The sequence below is a fragment of the Empidonax traillii genome, unplaced genomic scaffold (genome assembly GCF_003031625.1).
Source record: "Empidonax traillii isolate 1590-97213 ecotype Southwest subspecies unplaced genomic scaffold, ASM303162v1 scaffold60:size2069287, whole genome shotgun sequence".
Taxonomy (NCBI): domain Eukaryota; kingdom Metazoa; phylum Chordata; class Aves; order Passeriformes; family Tyrannidae; genus Empidonax; species Empidonax traillii.
In genome coordinates this window covers 1,281,848-1,295,893 of record NW_020955253.1, presented here as the reverse complement: position 1 = coordinate 1,295,893, position 14,046 = coordinate 1,281,848, and the positions used below count along the sequence as shown (strand labels likewise).

Sequence of the window (14,046 nt, the reverse complement as noted above, 5' to 3'; positions counted from 1 at the left end):
AATCAGACATATTTTTAACAAGCTTCCATAATTGGCATGAGACCCTCAATCTAAGTACTTGTTTTATAATGGAGATGAGCTGATCCTTTCATGTTCACTGGTTAGCTGGAACACAATATCAGTTCACATAGAGCTTTGATACTCTCTCCTTTAGGGGCTAGTGCCTAAACAAAGTCCAAGTCTCTAATATTATTAGTTCTTATAAGAAATTACACGCTTATTTTTTGTAATAATTGCACTACACTGCATAATTCCACTATTCTGGTTTGCATTTTTAAATTAATTTTGTCTGTTTTATTGTAGGATTGCTACTTTAATTTAGCTAATTTCACTTGTAAATCTGGGTACATGTATACACCTTGGTGCTGCTTCTCCAGATACTGCTGCTCTTGAGTGGATCCATTTAATCCACAAAGAATTTTTGTAGAGGCACCCAAGTTACTGCCCAAACATGAAGTAGTGCATCCATATGAGCCTAAGGTAATCAGAAACAAGGCTTAATAGCCTGTTTTCAGTACTACAGTGATGTAGTTAAACTGATCCCAAGATGCAGACTACTATTTGCACATTTGGCATTGTGTAGAAATGTAAAAATACACTGGCTCCCTCAAACAGTGTTCTTTTTCTGTTTGTGCTGCAGCCTTCTGTAATGCAGAAATTATCAAAGATAGTTCAGACAACTGTTACCTACTGAGAACATTCACCTCCATTTTAATATTTAATCAAGTACATGTAAATATCTTTGAAAAGCTTTCTTCACAGTTGTGGTCCAAAATGACTGTTTTTTCACTGAGAATTTCAGGTGTGCTCTGTGCCAAAATAAACTCAATGTGTATTTATATTCTAAAAGGCTAGTCTTGTAAACCAGAAGTTGTACAGGAAAGTGCTATCTGTGATACTTGGGTGAAATAAGTGAAGCCCGTGGCTTGGTGTGTTCATCATGTGTTTCTAGTAAGAAGCTCCATATTCACTCTCAAACTTAATTGACATGGTTTGAGAGATGTCTTACAGGTTAGTTTTGAATGAGTGTTCATCTGTCAGCTACTGTAGTTGTCCCCTGCTTGCTTGAGCTATGATATCTCTCAACCTTTTAATCAAAAGCAGCTCAGGTTGATTAATCAGTGGTTGATAGTGACTCAGGAAACCCTCTCAAAGCTTTCTCTGCTGCTTCAGTATAGACAAAGTGAAACATATGTACTTCTCTTGGGTCTCTGAGACTTCAGAGAAGAGGCTATTGGACTTTAATACAGCAGTGAACAAAACATAAGCACTGGGAGTTAATAGTGCATAGGACTTCCTATTTTTTGTGCAGGTTTTTTGTTTGTTCGGGGTGGGGGTTTTTTGAATAAAATGTCAGCAAATTTTACTGCAGTTCTCTGTGTGGAGTAGCACCTTGTTTCTCACTGAACAGCCCTTTTACTTTGAGCTACTGCATCTACCTAGATGTTTAGTTGATAACTGGACAGTTGTGTGTCCACCTTGAGAAAGGATTGTCAGTAGCATTTCTCCAGGCTTAATGTTTCTGAGTGTCCTCCACAAAGCATTTTTTCTCAGCTTGCCACGTCTCCCCAGTGGGGGACTGGCCAAAATAACTGTTTTAAACTAGTTGATGTTTGCTGCCTTTTCTGATAGCTAAGAATTCCTAAGTGGCAAATCATCCTCTTTGCTTTGAAATTTGATATGTAGGCATTTCACTTTGTTTTTTTTTTATTTAGATTTTCAATTAGAGAAAAAGAGTTGTGGTACAGATCATAGGGCAAAAATACTTTCAGACAGATTTGTGTGCTTTGATCTAAAGTAATGCACCAGACGTAATAAAAGATTAAATGGCCACAAACTTTAATGTTAGATTTAAGATCTAAGTCATTAAGATCTTTCAGGTGTTCTGTAATTGTTAATTCAGTTCTTGCTTCATTCAAAAGTATATTTTTTTAATTTGCAATTGCATTGGAACTTCAGAATTATTTTGTTAGTTGCAAAACTTTTATGTCCTGGGTGTCATAGCTGCCATTAAGCATTTTCAAATACAACATTTTCTACAAAGCAGGGTCACTCTTGTATTTTGAAGTCCTTTTCACAAATAAAAAGTACCACCAAAATACCTGCATAAAAAGCACTGTACATTCTACAGATTTCTGTGCCTAAGAGCAGACTCCAATTTTCCCTCACTCCCACAAACCCTGGCTTGACACAGTCATATGTCAATTTTCTTTTTTTTTTTTTCCTGAAGATTTTGCAAATGCCCTTTTTGTGAAAATACCAAGGTGAACTTACTGAGGAGTGATGTAACTGTTCATATTACTCTGGCTTTGATAAATGTCTTGACAAAACATCCTTACCCGGAGTTCCTGTGGGTTTCTCTTTTGTTGTATTCTCTAGCTGTTGAAGGGTAAATAAGTTAACTGAATATTCAATGTAATCAGCTGGGTGTTTTATTCAGGTAATCATTCGATCAGTACGGTCACATAGGTATTTTCGAAGATGTGTTTATCATGAGATAAGTAAAGAGATGTTTACAGTAAAGAGATGATCAAGCAACAATTTTTTTTTTGAGCTGATACACAAAGGGGCTTTTTATCAGGTACGAACATCTCTCAGGACCTTGTTGTTTAGAAAACCAAAGTACCTCCTGAGTGTTCAGAGCTGAAATATGAGACCTGAATTCGGGGCTAAAATTCATGGTCTTTCAAGGCTTAAATAATGAATTTAGTTTTAGTTCTCTAATTTAATAGATAGTTATAATGTATTGATCTGAACATTGAGTTAGACCTGCACCAAAAAGTCCCTTTCTCCCATATTTAAAGTAAATTTTAATGGGGAAGAGCTGGTGAAGGTACAACAGAGTCGCCTAGATTCTGATACCTGTGTTTAAAAGCAATTTCTCAGACAGGTAATCCACAGTAGGTAGAACATGCCCATACATTTGCTAAAAAAAAAAAAAAAAAAAAAGGTGTGTTTTCATGGTATGATGCATCCACAGAGATGGAAATAGTCACACAACTGGGAAAAAAAACCAAAACCAAACAAAAAAACCCCAACAAAACCAACAACAACAACAAAAACCCACAATCATTTGAGTGGAACAACAGTTGTGTTTGATTTGAGCTTGTCTCTTGGAATTTCTTTAGGAACCTCATTTTTAGAGTGCCATTATTTCAAATTTCTGAATTGTTTGCACTTCATCAAAGAAGCGTAAACATGGTACGGTGCATGTAAATACATATATGAGTATTCTTATCGATTTATGTGGTTACAAATATAAAATATTCATACCCTAATAAAAACTAAAAACAGTCTTTATTGAGTTAAGCTGTGAATGTGGACACCAGGCTGCAGAAATGATTGATGGTTTTCTTACCACATGTAATAGCCTAACAGGATTTCACAAAACCTTTGTTCACACACTTAAAAATTACCAGAGCATTTCCTAAACATTTCCTGAAAGTGAAGAGCAGATAGTGTAATCTTAAACTGCTGCTTGAGAGAGATTTTCCTAAATGTTGCTTAAAAAAATAGGTATGGAATTTAAAGGAATTTCTTTTTTTATAAATGAGCACTGTAGATTGCAATTGCATGTGGACTGATATATTGTAATCATTTTTGTTGTGGCTTTTTTTTCAACAAACACTTTCCAACATAGAAATTAGAAGTACGGTTAATTATAAAGTGTGATTCTATTATATTTTTTTGCTTCTGTCTGGAAATTATCTGCAAGTATATTGAGAAACAGTACCAACTGGATTTCACCATTTATCTTACATCCTCCTAAGCCTGCGCTCAAGGTCCCCACCCTTTACTCCGTTATTACAAAGTTGCCACTATAGCTTCCTTGCTCTCTAGTTTACTAGAGAGTGAACTCCACACCTCACCAATGGTGTTATGCATGCCCTATGATGTGCCTACTATAGTTGTATTTTAGTGTGGGTCAGGACTGTGGCCTTTCAGCAGATCTCCTGGCTTACCACACTTCAGTATGTCTCAGAAAGCACTATCAGACCACACTCTGGTACATGCTGGGTGGCATGAAATTGGACAACAGTAGGAAGAAGTGCTCCTCCCATCCTCAGTTGTGTACATGGTCTTGTCTAAAGGACTGTGCTGGAATTAGCATGAAGTGAAATCCTGAAAGTACAAATCACTTGGCCATTGGGTTCTTGGCAGCAGCTGCTCCACCCTGGAGTAGATCTGCTCCTTTTGGCATGCTTTGTTTTACAGTGTCTCACATAGCTGTGGCCTATAAGCCTTGTGTCCCTGGTGGGGGATCTGCTTTCTTAGGTTTGCAACGTTTTCCTCTGATCCTCAACACACTTGTGATCCTGGGAGAAGAATTTGAAAGGGGGCAGTTTAAACTGGGTACCAGGAATTCACGTCATTTGTTGGAGAAGAGTATTCATGTTGTATGCTGCAATCACTGTGCTTGAGGACTATAGTACTATTTTGTAGTGGGTAGCACCCTCCTGGTATTTTTTTCCTACCCCCCCTTTTTCTCAGGCTTGCTTATCCTCAGGAGTCAAATTATTCATGGACTATGTACTTACTCCTGTATCACCCCAGTAATTTACTACAACTTCTCTGTTCTTGTTCCCCTTTGATTGGCCTCTCCATGTAGTCATGTAGCGCATAACACAAAGATGGATTGTATGGCATTCTCTACTGGGGAAAATCAACACATAGAGCAGGCTCGCTGCCAAGATGCTCATAATTAAACTGTTGCTATGGACAGGATTACATCAATGTTTCTATCAATCATTTGCTGCAGTTTTGTGGCTATTCGCACTTGGATTTTTTCTAGGTTTTAGTTTTTATCTTCCTTCTACTTGCCTTAGTTTTCAGTTGAAGCATTGCAGCAGATAAAGAGAGATGTATAAATAAAAATAATTAATGGAAGACATAGGAGAAAAAGAGAAGCCCATTCCGTCATTTTGAGTTTGTATTTGAAGGCAATATCTTAGTGAAGTGTTTGCATTATTTCAGCCAGTAGAAATGTCCAGACGCAGTCATTTCCACTGAGCAGTCATCATATCCTTGTGACCTAAGAGTTGATGCAAAGCTGCCACAGCACAGTGCCAGTCTGTACAAAGACTGGTACAGAGTGGGAGCAGTCTGTGTTAAAATGTTGCAAATGTGGTAGAACACCAGGTGTAATAGAAAAACATCAGCAAGAGGTTAAGACCTTTCATCTTTGTTCTTCCCCCATCCCTTCTGATTCACATGCAGTAAGCTGTGAGATGGACTAATGACAGTATAATGTGGAGTAGTACACTGATGGATTGGAACAGACCTTGCCTGAATACAATGGCTGTGCTTCACCTACTACTGTACCCTGGTGGTGCAGTGGCTAAACCGCAGCGCTGTCAGCGCTGAGATCTGGGTTCGGTTCCCGGTTAGGACACTCCCCGGGCAGATGGAGCTCGTTAGCCCTGTAAGGCAATCCATCTACGTCCTGAGGACCTCGCTGCCACCGTCCAAGCGTGCTTGGCCCCGGCAGATGAACCTCAGGATTAAAGGGTGGGCTCAGTTCCGCGCACACTGTGTCTCACCTAAAAAATCCAATGCGCAGGCTGGAAGGTGTAAAGACCTTCCCCGGTTCTTCGTTTGCAAAGACTGGCCATTACTTTACTTACTATTACCATTGCTACTGTTTTCCCTTATGACAATGATCTTCAGCAAGTAACTCTCTTCTGTAGCACTCAAAATGTTTGGTGTTACAGCTAACTAGTGTGCAGCGCATTAAATGTAGAGAGGTGGAAGATTGCGGCCAAAATAAGGTAGCCTGCGAAGTAACAAATGATATCGAGTGCAGCTGAGATCACTGTAACGAGATAAACAGTGTGGTGTCACAAAATTGTCTCCCTGTTGACAAAACAATCCATATTTTATAGATTGCCTTAAAAATTGAAGGATGGAGTCAATTATAGCCAATTATGATGCTACTTTTACTGGAGTATTTTTTATATCCTTTGGGGAGAAATAAGGAAATGTTCAAGTCAGTCAGAAAAAGCTTTTGCGTTGGCTTCCCTATTTTATCTGAACGTAGTTTTTCCCAGTTTCTTCAGGTGAAAACTGCATATGATCTCTGGGACTAAATATCTTTAGGAAAAAGATTTATTTTTTTATTATTATTATTTTTATTTTTTCTTGTTGCACATAAAATTATGATAGATAATATCGCAAATAGAACAAGAAAATCAAACCAGCTCCCCTCAGTTACATTTGGGTTTACTCAAAAGGAATTGTTAATGCTGCCTGGTCATGGCAAAGCCTGATTAGACTGTGCATGTTGACATCTTGAATTTGACTTGCTCCTTTCCCAAAAAGGACCCTTTGTGTCCCTTAAGACATACCTAGTAAATACTGCATATTTCTGACTGCAGTCTATTAAAGTGAAAATAAAGGAGTGAGATGATGGAATGGTTTGCCATGCATGCCCCACAGTTGCTTTTCAGTGAATAGATGTAAAATGGGATATAAAACCAGTATATTGAAGATGAACAGACAGACATGCGTGTTCTTAAGAGATCTGGCCATCTTCTGAGTGGCTGAGAGGCAAGCATTTATTTACTGGCATTTACTCTGTCGTTTAGATATCTCCCTCCTCTGTTTTGATTCCCAGATAGTTTATGGGGAAGCTGTGCCTCCCATCTATCTTGTGTTGTAGTACTGTGAGGAGTAGTTTTGTTGCCCTAGCAAAGCATGTTGTTGATAATTAATGAAAGATTCAGGTGTATTGAGAAATAAAAGCTGTCAATAAACAAGTTGTTTGAGTGATGTTTCAAAGTGTTATCCTCCTCCTGTGTTCAAGATTTCATTCACCAGCTAACTTCAGAGGGTGACCTAGTACATGTGCCAATGACAAAAGCTACTTGTAACAATTCAGATCATGTTTTCTGCTTTATGAAATGGGATTGTAAAAATCCTCTCAAAAATGACATCTGAAATAGCATTAAAACACAATTTCCCTTTGATAAGGTTTTAAGGCACTCATATGAAAAGTGACACTGCTTTGAGTAGCTCTGTGTCAGCATTATGTGATGTGTTGCACGTAAGTGACATTAATCCATTAAGGGTGTGAGGGTCACTTATTTTTCTCATGAAATCATTAAATACCTTTATTGATTTCTGTTCAATCAGTTGCGTTCTGCTCAAATACTGCAATCTCTAGACATGCTAATAGTGCTGTTTCTAATAAAGTTTATAGGCCACAGTTTTAAAGACAGATATTGCACTCAAAATAAATTATCATGCCTAAGTGAAACACAAAGGAGCTTAGGGAAGCAATAATATTGTGCTGTTTGCAAATTACCTGAACCTACTTTAATGCAAAAGATGATATTGTGACACAGATATTCTAAAATCAATAATTAACCATCTTTGGTACTTTCTTTGCTTTTTCTAATTGTTCAAAGTTTGGACTGCTGCTGTTGCATGATGGTAAAGGATCTTCTATAAATCAAAAGCAAACCTGTAAACTCTGTCATAGTAAATACAGCATTTGTAGTACTAGTTTTTGTGCTGAAGACTGTTTAGAACTTGGATCGTAACAAATGCTGTACGTTGTTGGAATGGCGTGTACTTACTGTATTACTGGATTGTTTTGTCATGTGAAGCAGCGTGCATGTATGAAGTGCTAGTAGATCAAATACCAGTAAGAATACCTTTCTTCTTAACTATTTTTTTTTACAATGGAACAAATCTCTTAGGAGGAAGTACATAAGACTCAATTAAATATAACAGGTGCATTTTAAGCTGTATGAATGGATGCGTGCTAGACAAAAAAATTTTCTGTCCTCCTTACTTGGATGTCACCCTAATGACTTGACAGCCTGAGCTTGTTTCCTTTCCTTACAGATAACTTCAGTTGTATTTTCTATTTTTCCTACTTATAAGGAAATCACGCTTCAGATGAATTAAGAATCTGATGGAAGACTTGAGATAGTCTTGTTAATTTTTGCAGTTATCTGATATTGTAGTTGTTGCTTTTTACCTCACCTTTTCTAGGTTTTTTCCCTTTGGATGCAAACAGTTTCCCAGAGTAAATTGCCGGCTTTGCCCTCAGCGTAGCAAAAGCAGACTGGTACATTTATCTCTGCAGCTAAAATGTGAAATTTTTGCTTCCAAGCAGTGAATCGCATCCTGCAGAGGAATTACTGTTTGTTTTTTTAGTTTCTTCACTTAGGACCCTTAAGGGACTCTGACAGGTCTTGTCAAATAGCGGCGGTCATCCTTTTCTCAGACACCAAATGATGCCAAGTAGTGGCAAGTTTATTGCATTGTGTCTGGAGAAGCTGTTGTTCACTCAGCGTTTTCATCGTAGGCTGCCTGCCTGATTTCATTGAAGGAAACCTGAGCAAGGCTGTGTTATTAATGAATTATGACAAGCCTTTTGCCTGTCAGGCAGAGAGGTTCCTGCTATCTCCTTTTAAGACAAAAACTTAATGGAAGATGCTCAGCTGGGCAAGCTCTCTGATGATACTCCTTAAGTGCTCATCCCAGGCTGATGCGAATACGCAGAGAGCCGTGAAGCTGCAAGTGGCAGCGTTTAATACCATCTCCCCCATAACGCCTGACTAATTTTCCGGAGAGCGATCGCCGCAGCTGCTGCGAACGTGGCTATTTGTTTGTTTTTCACCTTGGTCCTGGCGGATTGCTGACCTGGCTAATCTGCCGCACGCGTGGGGCTGGCGGCGGGGGGGACACGGCGGCGTTTCCCCTCTAGCAGCGCCGGCGCTCCCGAACGTGTCGGGATCGGCTGCCGGGGACAGGGAGAGTTACACGGGCTGGCTCCCAAGCCCGCCCTGCCAGGGGTAGCTGAGCAATGCTGGCGAAGGATGGAAGGAGGCGATGAGGGAGCCGGCTTATGTTTTTCTTAATGGATGTTTGCGAGCAGGAAGGAGATGGCGTGGGCTGTCGCGGTGAGTTATAGAGCGTGTTTCGCGATCTCCCTCCGGTCGGGCGGCTCATTATGTTAAACAGTGCAGTTTTTAAAGCGCCGTAGCTCTCCTTTATGTGCCTTGGCCTTCATTTGCTGAAATGCTTCAAGTTCACGGTGCTCAAGTAATTTTGGAAACGGGATGTCATTACAAAGGTTTCTTATGCTTACCAACAGCTTTTTTGAACCAGTGTAATTATCATTACTTGTGGATACTGTAAATTGAATATCCCCTCCCTAATTACATTAAACTCAAGGGTTGGCTGCTTAAGCAGCCAAATAAGAAAAGTTCATCCGTTACTATAAATAGCAAAATTGTTTTTTAGTTCTGCTGACCTTTAAAACGAAGTGCTTTACACGATGTTGCCAGGTGTACATTATAAAGATAGCTTGTAATTAGACCTGTAATGAGGAATTCTGTTGGAATGGCTTTCTGAAAAACTTAATTTGTTCAGTGTTTTCTAACTGCGTGACAGAATTAAGGTTTACAGGGTGCATTAGGACTTTTAAAAGAAGGGCTGGCCACTGTTTTGCACCTCACCTGTTCTCTTGGTGATTTGTAGCTGCCCAGTGCTAATGCCAGAGCTCAAAGGCAGCAGCTGCAGCAACTTAGCCCTGCCTTTTGAAAACAACATGGGGTCAACAGAATGATTTATCTAGTGATCCAAGGGTTTCTGTGATTAATTAATAAATCTTCTCTCACTTCAGGAGACAGATAATGACTTAATTTGTAGTGGGCAGCAGAATAGAGAGAGGAAGGAGGTGGTAGGTTTGCCTGATTTGGGTTTTCTTTGGTTAACAAAGGTAATGTAGTCTTGCTGAAATGTCGTCTCATCTGATAAAAGGACACAGACAGAGCTTGAGTTAGTGAGTTGATGTGCCTACCTTGGGTTCAGTCTGCATCCTGTCTCAGCTTCACCAGTTTCGTACATTGTTTTATGAACACTGAAGACATTTCTCTGAAAAGTTTGATTGGCTTCCACTTACCTTTTAGTGTATTACTACCAGCTAATATTTACTTTGCTTTTTTCATTCCACTTTAATTAAAATTATACCGTTAATTCCCTGTAGAACCTTTTTTGTTAGTTGGGACAACTTATTTTCCAAGAGCTCTTGCTGCTGAGTGTCCTTTATGACCCGTCTTATAAACATGCTTGGAAAGGACAGATTGCTAAGTGTCTTTAAAAAAGAAAAAAACTTCAATTACAGTTGATTGGTAGAAAATTACAGCTATAGGAAAAGAATAATAAAAAACCCTGCCTAATTTCATACTATAATACTATAACATTTAAATTGAAATAATTCTTAACTGATTTTTAATTAGATGTAAGGCTAGAACAAAGGTAAAAAAATTATTTGCAACTCAGTCTGCATTAGATGTGTTATTAGTCCATCTGCAGTAACTCTTAGCTAACAGTTTAAACTAACGAAATACCCTGCCTAGTTTTATTTCCTCTTGAAAAATACGTTCATATTTGATACATTTTTGAGGTTAAAATTAAGGAATAATTATTTATCACAATTTTGGTTTCCAATGTATTCTCTTTCTCTGTATTTATTCTATTACATGATGGGCAAAGCTGCTGTATGGATTGTGATAGTAGTGTATTTCTTTTATACACTTGCATGGGAATATGTGAATAGACAGTACTTTCCGCAGTAAGTAAATATTTGGAGGATAAGTAAGTAAGTAGAGTGTACATTATATGTAGCCACTGCTGGTAGACACATTCTGATATTTAACAATCCAGATGAAAACCAGAACAGTCTCATAGCTCATACAATTAGACAAAGATACAAGTAATATCAGTCCATTAGCACAAGACAAATCCTTTCTCATAAAAGCAAGAAGTAGATGTTGTAGTGGAGATGTGTAGAGATTAGCTTGAAATCTGAAGGCAGGCCTAGACTTAATGTAGTTGTTCCCTGTTACAGAACCTCAGTGGGTAAAAGCATTTGTCTGTTGTTCAAGCACCAAAGAGTCTGATTCCAGCAGCACCTTGAGCAGGCTATCTGATAGGAAAGAAAATGAGGAAAAGAGAGCAGGGAGAAAGGCAAGACTTTCAAGATTTTTAGATTAAGTTGTTTTTACTTACCCTTTTTAGGGCACTTGTAAGTGCCTTAAGACTTAAAATGTTGTCACTTCAGGATGGCACAGGAAAGTGATTTTTAGCTGGTGGAGTGAAGGCAAATCTTCAAACTTGTCCTTTCCCTGGGATTTCAAATACTGATAAAGCTTGTGCATTTAGCAATAGCTAAGCTTTTGATGTATAGTAATGCCTTTTAATAGAGCTCATTGATTATATGCGTGTAATTCATCAACTTCTTTTTTGAATGGTTTATCAGCAAGTATCTAGAAGACGCTGTCTCCTTGAATTTTGGATACAGTCTCAGAAAAAACTCTTTTGAAACTGGGATGCAGTGCTAAAACTGCTGTCTTTGTCCCCCTAATTATAGGTCACTATTCTGCTTTGAGCTGCTTTCTCTTCTGCTCCAACCTTTGTAAAAGTAAACACAAAATACTCAGTGATAAAGCATGTCCCTGGAAGCTGAGACAGTGTATGAACTGGGTGACATTACAAAGTGGCATAATTGTGTTCTCTGTGTTGCTTCCTGTTCAGTTCCTAACAATACCCAATATTTGGGCTGCTTTCTTTTGTCAGCTGAGCACTGAGCTGACATTTTGATGGCACTATTTATTGTAACCTCAAGGTCTCACTCCTGAGTGATAATGTTCGGCTCAGAGCCCATCACTGTACATGTGAAGTTAAGGTTATATTTTCCCATTCACTCTACACTTATCCACACTGAATTTAATTTACCATTTCATTGTCTAGTCACTCAATTTCATAAGGTCCTGTGATTCTTCACCACTTGCCCTCATCCTTACTGCCGTGAATAAATTTGTATCATCTGCAAATTTGTTTGGTTCAGTGCTCAGCTACCTTTCCAGGTCAATTACAGGTATGGGAAGAGTAGCAGATTCCAGTGCAGATCGCTGTGGTACTCCGCTGGTAGGCTTCCTCCGCTATGCAGCCTTGACCATTTGCCACTAATTTCTGGTTATGTCTCTAAACCAATTCTGTTGCTGTGCAGAGACCTCTGTTTTGCCATGGGCGCTTAGTTTCTTTAAAAGCCTTTGGCAAAATACTTGTTAAAAGCTTTTTTGAAATCCACGTAGGCTGTGTTGACTGGATTGCTGGTTTCACGTGCTTGCTTGAGCTATTCAAAGAATTGGGTTAATTTTGTAAGACTTCACTTAATGAAAACTGAAATTTGATTTTTCTTAGACATGTGCCCACTTAGTCTTTTTGTTATTATAGTTTCTATTACCTAGCGAATAGATGTCAGGTTTGCAGGTGTCCATTCCTCATGAGTTTCTTGGGAACTTGTATTAGAATTTGGCAGCGCACTAGCCACATTAGAAACCTCGCGTAGCAAGGCACTGTGGAGAGGGATGATACATTCTCATTAGTAATTCAACTATTCTACCTTTTCAGTTTTCACTCTCAGTGAATGCTGTCTGGTGCCAGCCATTTGTTACTTCATGCAGAGAAAGCACTGGGGGTTTTTCATATACTTCTGTAACCCCCAGCACAACAGGGTTCCTTGTACCCAGTAACACAATAGTAGTAATAAATTTAAATCAGATCAGTTGTTAAAAGCTGGGTTTAGAAAATGCAAGTCTTGCTTCTGCTATTATTTGGAAGTTTTAGTAACATACTATTCTTGTTTGCTTTGTTTGATTTTGTACATTTTTATTTTCCTTACTGGTGTTTGACAGAATTATGCAAACTACTGACGAACAGGCAAGATTTCACTTACAGAGAATGAGACTTTTAAAATCCTGAAAATTTATAGAGTTGTCATTTCAGTTAAATAAATCCGAGATGTCATTTGAAACCATGGTACTCTAGAAAGGAAGCAGTATTTTTAATTTGGCAATTTCATTTTATTAAAAACACATATGGCCTCCATCAGTAATTATCAGTCGTAAATTACATTAGACAAATTTTGGCTTGTGGGTAATAAATATGTGACAGCACCATGTGTGCTTTCTGAGTGAAGCTTCAGTTTTGGGGAATATTTCTTTGACATTCCTCATTACACAACTCCCATTCAAAGCTAAGCAACGTTAAAAATTGTATTAAAAAAAAAAGGAGACGTTTGTGGCCACAGTCTACCATTTCTTTAGACAGAGCTGTGTCAGTATTTGTATTATATATTCAAATTTTAGGGATTTGGAAATGGTTTTTACTCACAGTAGGCTGAAATTTTGAATCTGTCAGGTTTCTAAGTTCTTTTAACTCCCTGAAGTGGGGTTCTCACCCCACAAGGCAGAAGAATATTGCAGGTAAAATGCTTGACAGCAGGTCTTTTTGCTTCTTGAAAGCAAAGAGCAGTAAAGCTCCTCAGGTGTTTGCGGAAGCGTAGCCATGATTTTACTGCATAGCTTTGCTGAGGAAAGCTCTGTCCCACTCCGTCTGTGGAGGCAGAGCAAAAGACTGTCTGTTCTTGTGTTTTTATCTTACAAAAATGGACTTTGTGGTGCTTTATACAGTCCCACGTGATGTCAAAATTGGCAGCTCTGATCCTCCAACTTCACTTTGCTCTGTGTTTCACATCCTGTCAGTCCTCAGTGGGAGAAGTGACTGATTCTCTTTCTCTTCTGCCGTGGGCGTTCAGGGGCATGAGTTATGATTCATCGCAGACAAGCCACTCAGTCTGATACTCCATCATACTCGTACTGGAGGAATGAGAAAAGAGTACCGATGTAACTGGGATTGCAGATTTTTTCCACTTACGTTTAAGGACTTCACCAGTTATAGGAAGAAACAGTTTCTGTATTGATATGTTTTCAGTTTTTCAAGATGCAAGCAGGAAAGGTGAAGATAGAGAAAAACAGAGCAAAAATCACTTGGTAATGAGGTAAAATGAATTACAAATAATACATGGAACTAACATGACGGACTTAAAACTTAAATGGTTAGTCAGGTTAAGATTAAATGAAAATGTACCTGTAGAATTGAGAACTGCTTATATAGAATTATATAGAACTGTTTGGTAGTGATTTTGTTCCTGTTCTTTTGTCAATTACTGTGGGCAGACCAGGAAAC

The 14,046-nt window shown here is 38.6% G+C and overlaps 1 protein-coding gene across 9 annotated transcripts in view; it reads left to right on the top strand.

Moving 5' to 3' along the window:
• Nucleotides 1-14,046, top strand: part of TENM3 (teneurin transmembrane protein 3) — an 869,819-nt gene that overhangs the window by 664,269 nt on the left and 191,504 nt on the right. For 2 of the 9 annotated variants that reach the window (XM_027879907.1, XM_027879906.1), the window contains exon 1: nt 8,497-8,912. The exons of 4 other annotated variants lie outside the window; for them this stretch is intronic. In XM_027879907.1, the coding sequence (XP_027735708.1) occupies nt 8,858-8,912 (55 nt within the window). In that variant the 5' untranslated portion in view covers nt 8,497-8,857. Of the gene's footprint in view, nt 1-8,495; nt 8,913-9,405; nt 9,734-14,046 lie in introns of those variants that run through there. 3 more of the 9 variants (XM_027879904.1, XM_027879903.1, XM_027879905.1) reach the window with 3 other exon arrangements.